The 21,066-nt window shown below is 35.6% G+C and overlaps 1 protein-coding gene and 1 long non-coding RNA gene across 3 annotated transcripts; both read right to left on the bottom strand.

The window, feature by feature from the left end:
* Window positions 1-581: 581 nt before the first annotated feature.
* Window positions 582-3,513, bottom strand: LOC137732058 (uncharacterized). 2 transcript variants are annotated; one of them, XR_011068301.1, is made up of 5 exons: window positions 3,105-3,513; window positions 2,367-3,012; window positions 2,160-2,274; window positions 1,782-1,907; window positions 582-1,605 (listed from the first exon to the last, which is right to left on the bottom strand). It is a non-coding gene; the product is annotated as an uncharacterized lncRNA (long non-coding RNA). The 2 variants fall into 2 exon arrangements; XR_011068300.1 differs by having other exon boundaries at window positions 2,160-3,012.
* An 11,297-nt stretch (window positions 3,514-14,810) lies between these two features.
* On the bottom strand, window positions 14,811-17,218 carry LOC137731984 (protein TIFY 9-like). Its single transcript, XM_068471258.1, has 4 exons — window positions 16,680-17,218; window positions 16,262-16,400; window positions 15,929-15,986; window positions 14,811-15,310 (listed from the first exon to the last, which is right to left on the bottom strand). Exons 1-4 carry the CDS (start codon window positions 17,085-17,087, stop codon window positions 15,274-15,276), a joined length of 642 nt encoding a protein of 213 aa, XP_068327359.1. The 5' UTR covers window positions 17,088-17,218; the 3' UTR covers window positions 14,811-15,273.
* Window positions 17,219-21,066: the final 3,848 nt, after the last annotated feature.

Below are 21,066 nucleotides of genomic sequence, written 5' to 3'. Positions count from 1 at the left end.
GAAAGGATGGTCAAGCATTGAAGCTAAAATGATAGATGAAGAGCGGCTAGGGTTCTTCATTATAGGGAAGTGAGAGCTTTTTTTTTTATTTTTATCTTAATGAGAGGTTTGAGAGAAATGGGAGACGGCCGAGTGAAATGAGAGAGGTCCTGCTATTATTGAGAGATATTTCTCATATTCTAGAGAGAGGTCTAGGGTTTCTAAAAAGCAATCAGAAGTGAGAGAAATGGGGGCATATCTAAGCCCTTATTTTGGAATCTTAAGAAGTTCACCACATGGATGCATGACACGTGTGCATACCATGTCTGTTGAAAAGGACGTTCTGACACGGAGAGACAAACAAAGAGTGTCGCAAATGCGAGGGATTTTTTTTTTTAAATGAACATGTTGCTGCTAAATTAGCATATATTGTAGCTGTTGCTAAAGATTGACACCGATATGGACTTGGTAGTGTTGGTCAACGCATCCTTACAAGTTACCAGATCTCCAGTTCGAACCCTGCGTCCATCATATTTTTCCTTTTTCTTCTTTTCTTTTTGTTTTATTATTTGTTTATTTTAATTTATTTGTTTCTCTTATGCTTTTCCTTTCTTTTAGTTTATTTATCTTAGGCGTTTTTATTAAAGTATGACATAAAATCAATTATCTCAAATTTTTGTTTTACAATAATTAATTGGAATTTGCTTTGCTTAGCCCTATGGAGAACGACCTTGCGAGATTTGTTTATCATACAATACTCGTTACTATGGTTATATAACATATATGCTTAATGTGTTTTTAAATTTTGGATTTGTTGAATACTTTTTTTGCAGTTTATCATTCTTTTATTATCTTATCCATGGATTTCATACAAGTATAATTTTTTGTTAAGTGTCAATATGCACTTATTTACAAGATATACAAGAAATTTACTTAAATCAGCGTAGGCGCCCGTCTTGACCCCGCCTAGCCGCCTAGGTGTCAAGCGCCAGCCTGCTGCCCGACTAGCGCCTAGTATTTTTTAGAACCTTGGTGCGGACACATAAGAAATCAAATGGGGGGCATATAGGTAAAACTGAAATAGAGTTCATTTGTGATCATGAAGGTGCGAAAGAAATTTTTGTTTTGCTCTATTTTCATATGATGTGGTTAATTTCAGGAAGAAACCATATATAAAGGAATCCAGTGCAAACAATGCAACATATAGTGTTAAAAAGCGGATGAGGAATATATAAAGCCTAAGAGCAACAACATACAAATGAGTAACATGTAAGGAATGTTAAAATAGAGAAGACATTGATGTGCAATGTTGTACTGGAGAAGGGCATACATGTAGAATAATATCCTAGAAGATGGTGGACTCAAGAACCAAATTGTCTTACAGCATGCTTCTCGATAGTTTTAGAAATGGATTCCTATATTTCAACGATTGGCACTTTAAGATAAGACAATTTTATTTAAAAATAAATTATCAGATGCATACATATTACTATGTGAGAAGGGTTGAGACTTTTACCTCAGTACTAAACCTGCCTATTGGTAAAAAGAGAATACAAAATACCCGTGCATGATATTTTCTTCGTTGCTTCATTCCAAGGAGGAAGGCTTATCATAAGCTTCAGGAATCTGTAAAAGAAAGGTAAGTATATGAATTCTCAAAATAAAATTGAAATCAAAATTCTTATTTCTAAAAGAAATTGAAGACAAATTAAGATTAAATTATAAATTGAACATATATTAAGAGTATATTCAACATTACTTTCTCAAGAACTAAATTATTGTGTATCAATGCTGCTTCTCACCTAGGATCAGTTCAATAATTTTAACAAAGAAATGTGCTGCAGATCGTTGCTTTTGATCATCTTGCTCATTTTCTTTAGCTCTATATTGTCATGGTCATCTCAATAGCTGGTGCAACGACGTAGGTCCTACAGTAAGAAACAAAAAAGATACAAAATTAACTCTTAAAATGGCTAGAGGCAGCAACATCTGCAAGTCAACGATGGGGAACAATGTCTCCATATCGTGTCAATACTTCCTCAAAACCATTGCAATACCAGAAAGATAATATCGAGATCAAAACTCTAACCAATACCAAAAAGATATTTCTTTTCATTTCAATTTTAAGAAAAGGCCTAAACTTTACGAAATTAAGGGGAAAAAGAAGTTAAGAAAAACACCAATTTGCAACTATCAAAAGTGAAATCTGAGACTCCAACTGTCTTGAAGAACTCTATCGCCTCATTGATTATGACCAGACGGTGGAGATTGAACTCGTGTGTACACCTGGAGCACCTGATTATACATTGAACGTAAAACAAAATTTAAATCAAGTCGAGCAATAATTATGAGAAAATAAACTAAAAGGGATTTGAGCTGAGAGTTACGATTCGAAGTGCGGGCTGTGGAGGGCGCAGGTTAGCGGCAGCGGAGGAGGGGTTGAGTTAGGGCTCAATGAGAGAGAAGGTAGTGCTGCTGTACTTGTGGAGGTGCGCCGGGGGGTGCACTGTGGTTGGGGAGACGTGGCAGGTGACGAGTGGAGGCGGAGGAGGACAAACGGAAAGGAAGCAGAGAGGCACCAACCCTCACTCATCCACAAATTGAATCAACCATGAAAGAAAATTAATTCGACGAATTAGAATCAAACTAATGAAATTGAACTGAACAAAACCCGAACTCAAATTTATTGGACTGGAATCAAACTAATGAGATATAATAGAACAAAACCCTAACTCAATTGATGCCCCTGTTAAAAACCCATCACTGATGTTAAAATTGTATTTGCGTAAATTGGGTATGAGTGAGTGTACTGACCTTCTCCGCATGTCGTGTTCGAAATGGGAAGAGATTAAGATGTGATTTCATGTTAAAATCATGAAAATGGAAACTTTATATGGAAATTGAAGCTACAAACTTAGAATCGAAAATCAGACCGTTGTTTTAAACATACCCAACTCAGTATAATTTGTTTGCCAACAATCTGAAGAGGCAGCATACCATTAGTCACCAATTTCACAAAAAACTTGTCAAAACCTGCAGATCCGCAGCAGACAGAAAAACAAAGACCTTAAATTTGTTAGCCCAGACATCGTCAAATGAGGATAAATCATTAAAAACAAACTTACCTTAAAGCTGCTGCCCCTACGATCGCAAGATGAGAACAAAACGCCGAACAAGAAAGGATTCGATACTGCCAAAAGACTAGAAACTAAATCCCCAAAAAATTAAACCCAGGATCTCTTCTGAGACTATTTTACAAAACAAAGAGCAAGGATTTGAGAGCAAAAGAGGGGCTGGCGAAGAGGGAGAAATTCGCAGCCTAACGAAGGCGAAAAACCAAGAGGAAAGAGAAAGGTAAAACAAAAAAGATGCGGTCGAAGAAAGAGAAAAGAACGATGAAAGACGCGTGGCCAACGGACTTAATACTGTAGCAAAGCATGAACAGTAAGTAAAGCAAAGAAACCAAGGGCATTTCAACCTTTCACTGTTAATGAACACTACTCTATCTCACATGATGAACAGTATGTTTTTGCTGGCTTTTGGTGTGTATACATATAATTTGTATTATTGACATCTGGGGAAGTCACGAAGTTGTTGTTGGTGAATTAATTCCTAGATCCGAGTCGCCGCTTACAACCTCGATGTCATTACTGGAGAATTAATCCCCAAACCAATGGATTTTGATAGGCGGGTAATGGCTGCCATTGAAATGGCGAAGTTTGCAGGGTATGATATAGAGAGAGTGACGAGGGTGTTATTGGTGTTTTAGTCAAAGTACTTTGATAAAAAAATATTAAAAATTAATAAAGTTTTAGTCAAACAACACCATGACCGAATTCTAATTTTTACACACAAAAATTATCAAAAATAAATAAATAAATACTATAGGCTAAAGGATAATTTTAAAAAGAGGATTACTAAAAAAAATCACGTTTTTTAGTAGAAAGTGAAGTTTCATTGAACGAAATAATAATTACAAGTCAGTTTATATAATTATCATTAGCTGTTAATTAAATATAAACCGACTAAACTAAATAAGTCACCTGAGAAAGCTAATTCATGGCTTGCCAAATATCTACGTATGAATTATATAACTATTTCTGTAAACTAATTAGAAATTTTCATTTTATATTAAGAAATTTTTTTTTTATACAAGGCTTTGCTTCCACTGCTCCTGCTGCCGTTGATCCTGTTGCCGCTGCTGCTGTTCTCCTCGTGGTGGTGGAGGTCAAGCAAGTCATGTTTAGGGGTTTAGAGTAGGGTTTAAATATTCTATATTTAAAAACTTTTTGTTGGATTACTGTAATGATGGTATTTGAATACTATTCAAGTTATCAATGTCATGAAATCAGTTGACATAAATAGATTATTCTACAAATTTACAAGTCAATTAGTTTCTTAGGATCCTCTGACCTTGCAAAGCTAGTAGTAAAGATCTGATATGCTGGCTCAAGCTGGTGCTCGTACTCTGTTTTTCCTAGTAGTTGACTTTAGAGGAACACTGTTGTCCAGCCATGTTAAAATTCTGCCAGTTTATTGATATTTTGTTTATCTGTTCAGCTAACATTATTGAATCGGTAACCAATCACCTAACTCTCATGTAAATGCAAAGATCTTGAGCGCAAGAGTCCTCTAAATTTCTTGTTTTTTTTTTTTTTTTTTTTTTTGTTTATGATTTGGACAAGGCTTTTGTGAAGATTCGTCCCAAGAACAACTCCGAGAAGAAACCAGCAACGAAACGGGCATAATCAATTTCCAGATGTATGAAAACCTTTGCCATTTTATCTTTAACATCACCAAGCTCCCTGCTTGTTCTAAAAGTACATTGTGGTTATTTGTCTAGTTGAAATTTTCTTGGTGTTACACTTGGATATTTACATTAATTGAAGACATTATCGGTGACTTTTAATAGGGCGTCGGTTGGGTTGGGGTTGAGTTTCAACCCGTGGCGCAAACCTGTCTTAAATGTATTTTAGATCTCGTATTGAGTTTTAATACAAGCGATATTAAGAGGAGAGAATGTACTTGGATTGTTCTTGGATTACTAGATTAAATTTAATAGTCGAACATAACAAGAACAAAAGTTCCATAATGAAATTAGGTTGGATTGTGGCCGGTTCAGGAAAATAACTTGCATAATACGATTATACTGTCATATGACATTTTGTGTCAACGAATAAGGATATGTGGACGTAGGATTTGACCATGGAGATGAGAATAAAAAGGTTTGCATGAGTAATTAATTTTCGTAGCAGACTTCTATATAAGGAGTTGATGTTCATATTTGTGTTCGATTCCTAATTTTGCAAAAGAGTTTGTTGTAAGCACAAATGTTTTTAAGAATTATGATTCTTTCTAATATAAATGAAATTTCAACAAAAAAACCCCCCAAAATCATAGAAACAAAATTTTGAACAGAAAAATCATTTCGAAATCCAAATTTACACTTCTAAACACATAATATTCAAACCCAAAAATTAAACGAGCCTTGATTAGTTGCATATACATTGTTCATTTAGTTTTAATTATTTTGTTTTTCCATGAATGACAACCACTTGCCAAACGCACACAAAATAAGACAAAAATATTTGAAGAAAACAAAAGAAATAAGACGGGCCTCAAAATCAAAGGTAAAGAAACATAAATAAAAAAATATTTAAAAATGCGTAACGCCGCGATAATAAAAAAGCCTCCCACATGCATGAAAGTATCCGATTACATTTTAAGTTGATCTTGTGGGTTTTTAATCTCGGGTGATTGTATAGTTTGGAGATGGCATGGGCAATAATCGAGGCATGTCCTTGCACGGTATGGTTTTGGCGGACGCTTGTGTACATCTGCGTAGCGTTTGTATAGCACGTGGGATTGAAAAATGAGATGGCTAGGGCTAGGGCCTGTGGCACCTTCTGCAACTCTTGTACATAAATTAATAAGCTTTCTTTTACCATGTAAAACCTCACAGCTCCTTTTCCTTCATTTATTTTCTCTCTTTCCTTTTCTGTGAAACTTTCTTTTACTTACACGTCTCTGGGGAAAACCCAGTTTTGCTTCTTCCTCAATTAATGTCTTTGATTCAGCTCTATTTTGCCCCTCGACGTAAAACTGGGAAACAGGGAGAAAGGCTGCTGTACGGCTAAGCATAAATGGGAGGAATATTAACTTTGAGAAATTTAAATATGAAATATGTGGTAAAATTATGTGTTGGAAACTTTATAGTTAACAAGAACCCTGAATCACATCACTAATACAAAAAACTTCGCGCGATGTAGGTTCTTCATTGCGTAAAGTCAAAAAACGTCACGCAAAAATTTGCCCAACGAACCTTCGTCCCGTGTCAAGATTATGAAAGCAAGGTTTGCGCGACGAAGAAGTGATCTACATCACGCAAAGTGGGTTTATGTGACATAGGTACGTGCGTCACGCAAACCCACTTTGCATGATGTAAGGTTGTGCGTCACGCAAAACCACTTTGCGTGACGCCGTCCCTACATCACGCAAAGTGTCCTTGCGCGACAAAAAAGTTCCATAGGTCATGCAAAGTGGGTTTGCGCGATACATAACCCTACATCACGCAAAGACACTTTGCGTGACCTATGGAACTTCTTCGTCGCGCAAACTCTTTTTTTTTTTTTACAAAAATATTTTTGATTTAATTTTTAATAAATATTGTAATTAAATTCTAAACGATAAATTAATAAATATTGTAATTAAATTCTAAACAATAAATGATAAACCAAGAAATTTTATTTAATTATAAACTATATGAAAATGTACATACAAAATAAGACAACCACTTGCCAAACGCACACAAAATAAGACAAAAATATTTGAAGAAAACAAAAAAAAATAAGACGGGACTCAAAATCAAAGGTAAAGAAACATAAATAAAAAAATATTTAAAAATGCGTAACGCCGCGATAATAAAAAAGCCTCCCACATGCATGAAAGTATCCGATTACATTTTAAGTTGATCTTGTTGGTTTTTGCTCTCGGGTGATTGTATAGTTTGGAGATGGCATGGGCAATACTCGAGGCATGTCCTTGCACGGTATGGTTTTGGCGGACCCTTTTGTACATCTGCGTAGCGTTTGTATAGCACGTGGGGGTGAAAAATGAGATGGCTAGGGCTAGGGCTAGGGCCCGTGGCACCTTCTGCAACTCTTGTCCATAAATTAATAAGCTTTCTTTTACCATGTAAAACCTCGCAGTGCCTTTTCCTTCATTTATTTTCTCCCTTTCCTTTTCTGTGAAACTTTCTTTTACTTACACATCTCTGGGGAAAACCCAGTTTTGCTTCTTCATCAATTAATGTCTTTGATTCAGGTCTATTTTGCCCCTCGACGTAAAACTGGGAAACAGAGCGAGGGAGAAAGGCTGCTGTACGGCTAGCATAAATGGGAGGAATATTAACTTTGAGAAATTTAAATATGAAATATGTGGTAAAAATTATGTGTAGGAAACTTTATAGTTAACAAGAACCCTGAATCACAACATCACTAATACAAAAAACACTTTGCGTGACGTAGGTTTTTCATCGCGCAAAGTTAAAAAACGTCACGCAAAAATTTGCCCAACAAACCTTCATCGCACGCCAAGGCTGTGAAAGCAGGGTTTGCGCAACGAAGAAGTGACCTACATCACGCAAAGTGAGTTTACGTGACGTAGGTACATGAGTCGCACAAACCCAATTTGCATGACGTAGGGTTGTGCATTGTGCCCACTTTGCGTGACGCCGTCCCTACATCACGCAAAGTGTCCTTGCACGACAAAGAAGTTCCATAGGTCACGCAAAATGGGTTTGCACAATGCATAACCCTACATCATGCAAAGACACTTTGCATGACCTATGGAACTTCTTCGTAGCGCAAACTCTTTTTTTTTTTTTTTACAAAAATATTTTTGATTTAAATTTTTATAAATATTATAATTAAATTCTAAACAAGAAAATTTATTTAATTATAAACTATATGAAAATGTACATACAAGATGTTCGAACAAAAAAAGAAAAAAACTACAATAAGTAGTCTTCTAGGTTTGATACATCAGACTACTGGGTATCGGATGAGTGAAGTGGCTAGGAGGTTGAAGGTGGAGCAAGATCATATGCTGGCATCGGGATTTGGAGACCGGACATCGCTAAGGCCCATACAATCATACTCATCTGCTCGCCCTGGGCCCTCATTTGCTTCCCGAGCTGCTTCATGGGCCGCAATCTTATCTTTTAGGGTTTCCACTTCCTCCGTCAGGGCAATGACCTATCATGTAGTCGGTCTGGAAGAGGAGACACCCGTCTCACAAACCCACACCTTCCCCATACCCCGAACAACCTTGCCATGACGATGACCAAGCTTTTGATCCAGGATCTCAACAGAACATCAATCACCTACAATTTATAACTAAACATTTGGTGGAATTGACAAGTAAACAAGGGAGCCAACTTGCACCCAAATGGCATGATTGTAATCTTAAACACCTTAATTCTGAACGAGGTACTTCACGTCTAGCATCTTGAATTTATTCACATTCAAATTTTCTTTTCAATATGGTAGAACCAGAGTATGGGAAGGGTACTACCTGAAGAATGGCAGCACGGACCGCTCGGGAGCATGCAGCATTTGTGCGCATGTAATGTACAATATCCTAGAGTCAGAACCAAAAACATAGTATTCTAATTAAATCCATCAAAAAGTGACACGATGAGTGCTCTCATTAACTTCAGATGCTCAAGTCTAAATGCAATCAACACAAACCTAACAGAAAGCTTAAACATGTAACAAACTAAACTTGATGAAAAGTCCAGGCCAGTCACCATGGATCCTTAAAACATATAGATACAATACAAGTAAAACTAACTGTCTTGCAACTTGCAAGGATATGTTGTTTACCGTACTCTACAAAAAAACACAGGAAACGGTGCACGAATCAAGAACCTATAAAATAAAGCAAGGGATTGGTTGAATAGTTACTTGTTTCAAGCTGGAAGTGCCATATCCAATGTACGAAGATGACAAGAGTGGTTGAACAAGTGACCATTTCTCTTTGTCCAAAGCAATTGCAAGAGGTTCCAAGTATATGTAAATCGCATAAAAGAAAGATATGAAAGGAATAACACATTATCAAAATTTTCTTTAAGCACCTCCCAACATTATGCAGTGAACTTGCGTTTATTAAATGAAGAAAACTACTGTGAGTGAAAATCATACATATGATACAATCTAGTCACACAAACAAGCATTGGTGATGGAAGACAAAATATCACTTCTCTTCAAAAGAAAGTTAACAAGCAGTGTTACATACTCTGTGCCAGAAAACCATCAGACAGTCCACCAATAAAAATGACTTGATGTCGATAATCACCTGTTTTAAATGCTACCTGCATGGGAAGGATAATTCTCAATCATCATCAAGAAAATTATATGTATAAGCATACAAGATAGACTCCTATAGGTGAGCACAATGAAAGTGAATGAACTACACTCGACAACAATAACAAACAGCATGAACTTTATATTAAATGAAAATTGATGATTTTTCGAAAAAAAAAAATGACTTATAAAAGGCATGAGCTGGAAAAAAGAGAACTAGCCTCTACTACGATAGTAACTTTTTTTGTTTGAATGCTGGGCTTTACTCTAAAATCCAAAATACTTAATTCTATGAGCAATTTAAACAGAAATCTAGTTTACAAGTTTAATCTTGCAAAATGTTAACCAAACCACTGCAACCAAAAGGCATGAAACTTGTGTTCTTGATGCGGCTCACTGAACCTTCCAACATTTTTTACAGGGAGCAATGTGTTTTATTGAACAAAAAGGAATAGGTAGAGTCTACAGAGTAGTAGACACAACCGAACCTTCCAACAACAGAACCAGGTAATTTCTCCTCTTAATTTCATAGATAAATAGCATCGAAACAAGTGACTTTGAAAATCCTATCATTCTTGAAATGTTGTTATCCCTCAATAGCTGCCAGTGCACTACTACACATCTATTTTTCGCATGGTACCAAAACCCATCCTAACCATCTAAGTTCTCACCCAAGCTCCAGCATTTCACCTCAAATCCCAATCTCAGTAATTGGCATAAACTTTATCCACCAAATTCAAATCTTCCCAACATCCGAATAACATAATTCAGACTAGCTAACGGTTAAAAATAGCATTTTTCGATAGCAAAATGGCACCAATTATCCCCATTCTTTCAAAATACCAATCTCAGTAATTGGAAACTGCTCAAAAAATACTTTAACCACCAAATTCAAATCTCCCAACTCACCATTAACATAATTCAGACCACCAAACAGTTAAAAATTTGCATTTTTCAACAACGAAATGTCACCAATAGCCCCAATTATTTCAAATTACCATCTTCCAAACAGAGATCGAGCTCTCGAAACTCAATCACTACTCAAATGCAGCATAATCCAGAAACAAAAAGCATAAACTGACATAAGAAACTGACAGACCTGAATAGGTTTGGGGCCGTAGTTGAATAGCACGCCACGGAACTGATTCTTCCTCACAACGGGGCCGGAATTGTCGCCGGAACTGCCCGAAAGGGAGTCTGCTCCCATCTTGACAGACCCGGACCGTTCCGACCAGCCCCTGATGACGCCGGAGAACCACGAACGGGAGAAGAAGACTTGAACTGACTGAGGGAGGACTTGTGGTCTCTGAAGGGAAGAATGAGAACACCTTAGCCTAGGGTTATACAAAACAAAAGGTCGAAATTTAAAAAAAACCACATTTTTTTCAATCCCGCCAAAATTTTAACACTTTACACGACGTACCAATACGTCGCGCTAAACGCTTTTGCGTGACGTATTAACGGGTACGTCACGCAAATAACCTTTGTGTAACGTATTGGTTCTATGTCACGCAAATAACCTTTGCGTGACGAAGATTGACGTCGCGCAAGGGTTTTTTTTTTTTTTTTAAATATTATAAAATTTACTGAAAATGTGACTTTACTGTAACATCCCACATTGCCCAGGGGAGTGATCTTTATATGTATATTCTCATCCATACCTAGCACGAGGCTTTTTGGGAGCTCACTGGTTTCGGGTTCCGTAGGAACTCCGAAGTTAAGCGAGAAGGGGGCTAGAGCAATCCCATGATGGGTGATCCACTGAGAAGTTGCTCGTGAGTTCCTAAAAATAAAACCGTGAGGGAATGGTAAACCCAATATCGTGCTACTTATATAATTTTTGTCTGGCTTAGGCATGTCTTTGTACTGTGTTCTGTTTGAATTTTTTAGAAACTGAAAGCTTGCTTAATTGTATGTTTATCTAAGATGTGCTTCCCATCTCTTCCCATGAAGCTCTAGCCTTTGATAAGGCCCAAGTAACTCTTTCACTGGCTTGAGATTAGGTCCTATTAATTTTTCAAGTACTGTAATTTTGCCATATATAATAGTTGTGCTTAATTTGCTCATATGAATAATTCGTGCCTTTGCTGAGATATTTGGATAGATGAACGTCCTTATTTCTCAAGGGGGCTTATACCTAGTGAAAAAGTGCTTGGGTGATCTGATCTCCCTGGAAACATCATAGATAATATTCTAGTTGTGCCAATTGGGATGGTAGCGCAAAGAAGTAATATATGACTCAAAGTATGTCTCGCAATTCACCTCCAATGTTTCTTTTTCCGACTTCTTCGAGAGCATGAGCTATCACTTCGCCTAAATAAATAAAGAAACCCAGTATTAAAACCCAAAGAGAAAGAAACTAAAAATATCAATGATGCAGGTAATGGCAAATGTTATACAGAAGTACAAGATTCATATATTCTACTAGGAAACACAAAAATGGCCTTGGTCATTCAATAATTTAGTCAAAATACACACTACGGAAAGTTTGAGCCCTCGTATGGCTACTGGAAATTTCCATAACAACAAAACAATTTTCAGTTTTCCACAAATATTGTGGTGCATGGGTTATGCAAAAAATCAAACGTACCATAACTAGAGTAAATACATAATCAAAACTAGTTTTCGACAACAAAAAACGACGATCCTACAACAAGCACAACATAACAGTGTCAATGACAATCCACTTTCCTCCTTCTTGCCCTTCCACGAGAAAGAAGGCTTTCTCTTTTTTTCCTTTCGAACTAGAACTTGAGAGAAACTTATATGCAAATGCAACCAAAACTTCTATGAGACAGTGTCCTAAGTCGTCAAAAATTTAAATTTCTTCACCTAGCTTGATGTATTTAAGTTGAGATATCACCACTTGGACATTTAATTGAACTTAAATATATATTTTCTGGATATCACTCGCAAAATTATCTGAACATCACTCTCTACTCACCAATAAAATAAAATCAAAATAGAGTAGTGGGTAAAAGAGAAAAGACAAATTTTAGAAATATAATTTTTATAACAAATGATTTTTTTTATGTTTTAACAACTCATTAGTTTTGTATTTCTTCTATTTGGAAAAATGGATTCTCTCCGGATCTCTTCCACCTAATCAATTAATTCGGACCCTTGAAATTTAATCAAATAGCGAAAAACAGGGTGCCCTTGAAATTTAATCCGGGCCCTTGAGTAGATTTGTTGGAAGGGATCCGGAGAGGATCCCTTTCCGTTTCTGTGGTCATTAAAGTATCCTTGTCATCCACTTGATTAAACAATCATTTATTGTGCGGATGTGACATTTTTATGAAACATAAAATGAATTGTATTGTAAATGACGGTTTACGCAGTGACGAAAAATAATTATATTTATGCAACCTGGTGAAGGTACGATTCCTACCGACCTTTTCCCTACTAACAACTAATAATTAATCCACTAACGTTATTGATTGTAAAAAAAATTGTATTAAAGAAGCGTTTGAAACAAGTCCACCATAGTAGTAAAACAGGCATGAGCAGCACTAGCTTTTGATGTTGTCAATACACTATTTACCTAAATTGTGTGCAACTGGCAAACTAGGCGCACAACCCAGCTAGGTGGGTCACGGGTGAGCAAACCTCTTGTGTTTTAAGGTATGGATTCCCTTCAATTGTAAGGCAAGGCATTCCTCTATATTATGATGATGATTGATGGAAACCATAAACGAATGATAGTGTTATTCGCACATTTTTTTTCTTCTCTTACACGCCTTTGTTAAGTTTTGTTCAATGATCTTCAATTCGACGGCTAAAAATTCAAAAATGTGTGTGAGAATTAAAAAATAAATATGTAGATAGCATTATCATCTGAATAGAGAACCTTGGGCCCGTGGGCAAAGCCCAATAATTCTGTTTTTCTAGCACAATTGGGATGCTAATGATAACACTTAACCTACTTGTCCAACCTCTCCCTTTTCACTTACCGTCTCCACGTTCAGTCACTTTATTATTTCACAAAGAAGTTCTCTCTTGCACACCGAGTCGCGTTTGTATAAGTTTCACATGATCCGGTTCATTCTAACAATGTCATAACGATATTTTAACAACAATTTACGATGTTATTAAAACATTATAACGATACTCAAACACCGACGAAACAATGACAACACCATCATAAATTGTGCATAACCTAATTTCAACATGAATTTATTGTTTTTACAATGTCGTTATAGCGTGATTAGACTCAACCGAATTATGCACATCCGATACACACAAAATTGGTGCGCTATGAGAGAAAATTTTATATTTCATATGGGTTCGAAAGTCCAATTTCAGAGAAATATTTTGGAAGGGTAACGTGTCTAGTCATCGTTTACAGACAGCCAAACTAATAAGCACGTGGCCTACCATTACCAACCCAAAAACTCAAAACATTTCAAAATATAATCAAGTTTCCCACAAATAATCATCCCACTTATGCCAAACCAGATAACACCACTGTTTCTCGAGGAGAAGGTTTGTTAATTGTGATGGATACTGTCTCTCGATTGTTTTTGCCCAGCATGTATGAAAACCACGTTCCACGCACAATGGGACGGTGGAGTAAAATGGACAAGGGCAATAATCGTTCCACGCGTTTTGTTTTCCTACTGACAGTATTTGGTATTATCTCCGTGATTGCTGAAACTATCATGTCACTTGTTGTATGCGTTTAGTTTTTTAATGTTTATTTTGAGAAAATTATAACGGTGGTTTCTTTTTAATTTTCGACCGTCAGATCGAATGAATTGAAAAAAATTAACGGACAGAAATTATCAAGGGATGTGTGCGAAGTAAAATGGAATGTGTGGATAGCACATGCCTAATTTTTATCTAATTGGAGCAATGCTCTTTTAATTAAAAATCCGTGAACATTGGTCTCTTAATTCTTTAAAACGTGCATCTGTAGTCTTTTTTATAAACTCTGTCAGAACTTTTGACAAAATGAGTCATGCTAGAGAACCATTGCTACAATTTGGTTAAAGTTAAGTGATCATTGCTCCAAATGGGTTAAAGTTGATGGACTATTGCAACAATTTTCTCATTTGATTTTTCATATTTGCCCCTTAATTTAGTCTCACTTGCGTAACAAGTTTTGACAAGTTAAAGATCAATGGTCACAGTTTTTTATTGAAAAATCATTATTCCAATTGAGTTAAAATTAAAGAATTATTGTTATAATTTTATCGTCTTTTTTCTCATGAATTTTGTGACGATAGAGATGAAAATATATACAACATGTTGTAGGAAAATTATTCTGACCATGACTAAGACAATCATGAGAGAAATCATAAATCAGAAAAGGAATACACCATGTGAACGATATGAACAAGAAGAAGAGCCAAAGCCAAGTTGAAATCTTATATATTTTGTATTGCAGGCAAGGAATAATAAGTGGTAAGTATCATCATATTTTGGTAGCCGTGCGTGAAAAGTAAAGTCGGTCAACCAAACACGTTTTTAAAAAGTTGAATTCAGGTTTCCATTACTTTACAACACAAACAAGGTGAATTGATTCCAATGGAAACCAAAACACATGGTTCCACCAAATTCAACGCTAGCATTAATAAATAATAATAATAATTTACAAATAAAAAATGGTCTCAGATAATCCACATTAGAAGGCCAGCTGAAAGTTCAAGGAAGTACTCCTAGCTAAGCTTAGGTTGCCCTAAAGAGTCACGGCCATCACTAAAACGTGCAAAGAGATTTTAACAAGAAGTGCTTTTCAGATAGGACTAGTGCTTTCGCTATTGCCCCCTTCACGAGGAAAACATTATAGAGAATGCTACTATATTGTCGGTCTTAACTTTCGCTTTCTATCCTAAGGCTAGGAAGTTGGAATCAGTCATCTCCGACACACACGTCTCCTCCTCCTCCTCCCCCTCCTCCCCCTCGTGCTTTTGCTGGTTGTCAATAATTAGGTTTGGCAGGAATATGGAGACCCCGAATTCATCCTGTAATCGTATCAAAAACCAAACGCGTTATTATTTTTACATTTACTATTTATTTACCACTCGATTAATTATGGACTAAGAATTCATTTGGATATATTTTTAAAATGACTAAAAGTATTTCTGATGAAAATGTTTTTTAAACCAATTCTTAGTAAAAATGCAAGTAATTCTGAAAAAGCGCTTAAAGTGAACTTTAAGTGCTTGTGGAACAAAAAAATATTTTCTCTAAAAGTGCTTTCAGTAATTTTAAAAACACATCCAAACGAACCCTAAATATGATACTTGATTAATTATAAACTAAGTATGGTGCCATAATAATTCACAAGTAAAATGATTTCAGTGTCACATGATCTCTATGAGTATGAGATAATGACACAGAATTACATGATTCAAAGTTAATCACTAGGTTTTTTCTTTTTTTTTCTTCAAATTTCTAGTATTCAAATAGTACTTTACGTGTTATTCATTATTGAAGTAATATAAACAAATATATTATTTTTTCTATTTGTATTATGACATATAGAATATTTCTTAAACATCTGGTACTTAAAAACGCTCCTAAAAAGTACTTATACAAATTAAGAACATACAAAACAAGAAATTTGTGTGGAAATTTACCTCTCTTTGCGTTTCTCAAGAAACCTTTGCAATGACTTATTGCGACTAATTGGTAGATCTGCACGATTCATAAAATTAAAATATGTAAGACTCCAACTAAAAATATAACTTGTTAGTGCTTGAGCGTTAATACTGTAGGATATTAGTGATACTAGTACACATAATATATGAACTTTCTTTACCACTTTTTAATTGAAAATTTGCCACTTTACTTACGTAACGGTTTTAGCATAATTCTTAAGGATTAACTTTTAAGAGAAGTTTCCTCAATAGTGAAAAAATATAAGCAGATGCTGTAAAAAGTAAATATTATTAGAAAAAGTGAAGACTAACATCCGCTAAGAGGATCCACAAGCTGCTGAGTCTGATGCTGCTCGCTTGGATGAAAAGCAAGTTTTGGATCGACGGCTACCGATGCCGATGCTGCTTTGCCGGAGTTTCCTTGTAAGGCAAGCTTCAATATGCCATCCACCTGCACAACAAAACCCAGTCATTTAATTAATCAGAATTAGAAACTAAATATCAACAGATTAAAAAAAAATTTCCTATTAATTAGGAAGGGGAGAAAAAGAAGAGCAAATGACATTTTGCAACAGTGATGAAAATGTATTAAACCTTTACATGATGGTATGAGTTCAAATTCTATTAATGACTAATCTAACATCTAATTTAACAAAAACTACCTTTTAATGGAAAAAAAAAAGAAAAAAAAAAGAAAAGAAGAGAGAAGGGGAGAAGAAGAAGAACAAACCTTGTCACGATGGACGTCGAAAACAGAAACGGTACCGTTGTAGAAAATCGTCAGCGGCTTCGTTTCCTGAAGGCTCTCGGAAGCAGCAGCCGTGAAAGAAGAGGCGGAAATGCCGGTGGGAACATAGAGCGGCAACGAGGAAAACGGGACTTGCTCCGCCTTGGGGCTCGACGGCACCGAAAACGATTTCCCCGGATTTGGAACACTGGGGCTGGCATCGCCGGAAGCGATGACGGATTTGAAGGCCTCGGGATTGATCTTGGACATGGCGGTGTGAATGCCTCGGAAGCTTTTGGGGCGGTGGAGAAATTTCTGGAACTGGGATTTGGAGGAGGAGGAGGAGGAGGGGGCATCGCGGTGGTGCTGGTCCATGCCGAAAAAATCAAGCTCAACGGTGGGTCTGGACATGTTTAGAAGGTGTTTGTTGAATTGCTTGAAAGAGTTTGGTTCGGAATTTGAAATTTGGAGGAATGTTGGGGTTGGGGAGGTTTGGATTAGATGAGCAACTTATTAAAATACAAAGGCGGGAGAGAGAGGAGCGACTTTTAAGGGGCACGAGATTCATGCTATGTGAGTGATGAGAGAGAGAGACGGAGAGAGATATATATATATAGAGAGAGAGAGAGAGAGAGAGAGAGAGAGAGAGAGAGAGAGAGAGAGAGAGAGAGAGAGAGAGAGAGAGAGAGAGAGAGAGGATGTTTTTGGAATGCTATGTAAGCACACGTCTTCCACGGGGAGGCGCTATCCATAAAGTAAGGTTTTAATCAATAAATGCAAATAATAAAATATAAATGAATTGGACTTACTGCTGTGCTAGTTGTCTGTGTACCGGGGTTCAAGTGGCCATGGTCAATTTGGCAATTTGGCAGTTGTCGTCGTTCATCACTTGTATGCTGAAGCGTTGGGCAACACGTATTGTCAAGAGAAAAAAACTTACATAAAACTGAGATGGATACGGAATTTGAATTAATTATGTATTGTTATGTGAGAAAGTTAAATTGGAAGTGCGTAATGCATTTGAAAAATTGCTGTTTTATTGTTTACAAATCATGTTCGGGTTCATGTATAATTATATTGTTAAAAGTACTTTTGCTCGTAGTATTGTGATAAAAGTGCTTTCATTATTAACATGTTGAAATTTTTATGCAAACTTAAGTGCTTCCTGAGAGGTTTTTGGACAATTAGCTAGAACGGATCAATTTTTTAGATTTGGTTGCAGAAATGATAAATTTTTACCATGTGATTGTCGTCATTATATCAATGCATCAATATACGATTTATATGTCATCGTTATTAAAAACTGATCATTTTTGCAATCAAGTATTAAAAACTGATTTCAGCTAATTGCCTAAATTCTTTTCCGTTGCAAAAGCACTTTTAACAATTCTAAAAACAAATAAAAACGGTCACTTAGTACTACGATCTAGTGGTAATCCTTTTCACTTGTAAGTGAGAGGTCTTAGGTTCGATTTTTGACAAATGCGAGATTGAACTACATTATTACTAATTCATTGTGAGACTAAGTCCACCCCTCCTCCTTAGCGTATATAATATCGTTTGTTAAAATTAAAAAACAAAACAAATAAAAACAACCCTTGTTCACTGGCTTGCCCGTGTGTTTTGAATCAAACTGTTCTCAATTAATTGATTGGAAAGTTTCACATGTTTTGGGAATGAATTAGCCGGCAAGGTATTGAGACTTGGTCGTCGGCAAAGTAAAACCTTATGGTCTCTCTGCTTTTCTAGATGCCCTCTGGTTTCAGCAATGTTTTTTTAATGCTTTGGAATGGTCTCTTTCTTTTACTTTTCCTTCTGCTTTCCGGGCATAAGAGGTACCTAATGGTGTTTGAGTATGTGAATTGCCTTTTCTTTTATGATAAAAAAGTAAAGAGGCTCAAATGGGAGACTCCCCACTTGATGCTATACATTTTTTCTCTAGCAACTCTTTCTAATACGGCAGTTTGTCGATATTTAATCGATATGTAAAAAATATTGATGAAATCTACCGATTTTAGTTCAAATTTAAGATTTTCTCCGATATTAGATAAAGCTAAACTCCACATCTTCTTACCGTATCTTTCTCTAATTTTTTTTAATATTTTCACAAAAATATTGACCGTATCAAAAAAATTTTAAACATTGCTCACAACCTAACACTGCACAGTCAAACAAGCAACGCTAGATAACATCATTCCCTCAACAACAAGCATCGTCCACATAACCACGAACATGGGCGACAACTACAACAACAAAATTGGCCTTCATGACATAATATAAATTAACAAAATCAACTTGCATGAATTTTTAATTTCTTTTTATTAATCACGTTTATTATTTGGTTAAGGAATTAGATACTTCGGCAGTGACCAGCAAGACAGTGATATCCAAAGGCACATGTACAAATCGAAATTTGGTTCGTCAACAATCTGAGCGAGCACTAATTAATAGAAATTTGACAATTTGGGGTGGCTGTACAAAAAGTAGGTAAAGCATATCGTCCTAATTTTTTTAATTAATTATTGACCTAAAAAATTATTCTCTTTAAAAATTTGGATATCGTTGTCGATTTGCAAATAGCATGAAGTTTCAGGACCAAAAGATAAATAAAATAAACTGGGATGCTGAATTTTCAAGGTACGGTTGGCGAAAGGAAGGTGTAGGGGAAATCGGGAATAGGAACAGGTAATGTCAAAAATCACGTGACTATAATCTCCCGGGAAACTGTAACCACGTGTTCAATTTTGTAGGCCACTTTCGGTTAATTTGCTAACGTGACGGCAAAAGTCGTCGGCCATGTCGTCCTTCGCGAATTGTCTTTTGGTTGTGATGTGATGCGTCAGTGTAACGGGCAACATCAACATTTTTTCCATGTCATTGTGTTTAAGTCGTTTCCAGGGTCCGGATCCTTTTTTTCTTAATTCATTAAATTAGAGAATTTGTGTCGTTGAGATTTAATCCATCGATTGAAGTTATTATAACTTTTAAAGTAGACATCTATTTTTAACCATTTAATCAAATTTCAACAATACAAATTTCTTAATTTTGTGGATTAGAAAGAAAGAATCCAGAGATCCCTTTCCGTTTCGAGGTATTTGATTACCTTCTTCTTGAAATGGTGTTTTAGTTTTATTTTTTTGTTGAAAGAAATGTTTTATTCTTAAATATTATAAGATGGTACAAATTTTAAATGTAAATTTCAATAATTAAAGTTGTATTTAAAAAACATATGTTGCCTAACAATAATATATTTTTAGCCTTATAACTAAAATACAAAACCCTCCAAAATACTTATACTTCAGTAAAAGCTTTGCACATTATTAATGTGGATCTCGTTAAGAACCTTTCTGAAGAAAATTACGCGGGGCAAAATTTCGGGTTAAAGAAAAATAGCAGAGAACATGTAACTATAACTTAGGACAAAGAGATTAGTCAACTTGAAGTAAACAGATATCACAATTCAAAATTACAATTCATCGCCAATTCTGCAAATATAGTTTTGATTTGGATTAGAAAACACCATGATCCAAGCTCGAATCAAAACTGACACCACAACTCAAATCCACAAATTAAGTACTTTCCAATTGGGTTCGAGCTACAAATCAAGCAAAAACACAAGTGATTCTTTGGTTAAAAACTTGAGAAGAATGTATGTCATTTGAGTGTGATCATAAGTGGACTGTAATGTCTTTAGTCTTATGGGCCTTGTTGGATATTAGTCTTGCTTACCCATCAGGATGTGGGATATCTCAGACTTGAACAAAAAAAAAAAAAGTCCTTATTGACTAATCACTTCTCCTTTGTGTTTGTTTGTTTGTTTGTTTTTTTTTTTTTCTTCAGAAATATAAAAACAACATTACTTGCATTATTTACCGGATAGATTTTAACACACGTGGATTCGAACAAGCCACTTGCAATTTCTTGCACTCCTCTTAATTTATTATTATCGATTAGATAAATTGAACAAAATTAACAAATAAAAAATGTGCATGTTTATTATTTCCCTTATTTTATGAATGTAGTTATGTGCTCGTTTTGTTGTGCAGAATGTATTTTAACTGTGAAAATGTTATACGCGAAATTAGTTTCATTTTTTTTAAGACTGTTTAAGACCATTGCAACAAAAAATCACTCAAATTAAAGTTCATATACACTTCAAATGTATGGCACAAATCAAATTTCGGCACAAAGTATAATTATCATGATGAATTGTTCATTTGTTTAAGAGATATGGATGACTAAAAGGTTTAGCAAACTAATAGTTTAAACTACGCTAATCTATATGGAAAATTGAGTGTAAGAGAGCGAACACACATTGTTATGTTTCAAATGATGTGATTAAAAAATAAATGATTATGATTACGACATTTGTACAGCTAAAACACATGCA

This window comes from Pyrus communis, chromosome 4, assembly GCF_963583255.1.
Source record: "Pyrus communis chromosome 4, drPyrComm1.1, whole genome shotgun sequence".
Taxonomy (NCBI): Eukaryota; Viridiplantae; Streptophyta; class Magnoliopsida; order Rosales; family Rosaceae; genus Pyrus; species Pyrus communis.
This window is presented reverse-complemented; position numbering and strand designations above follow the sequence as displayed.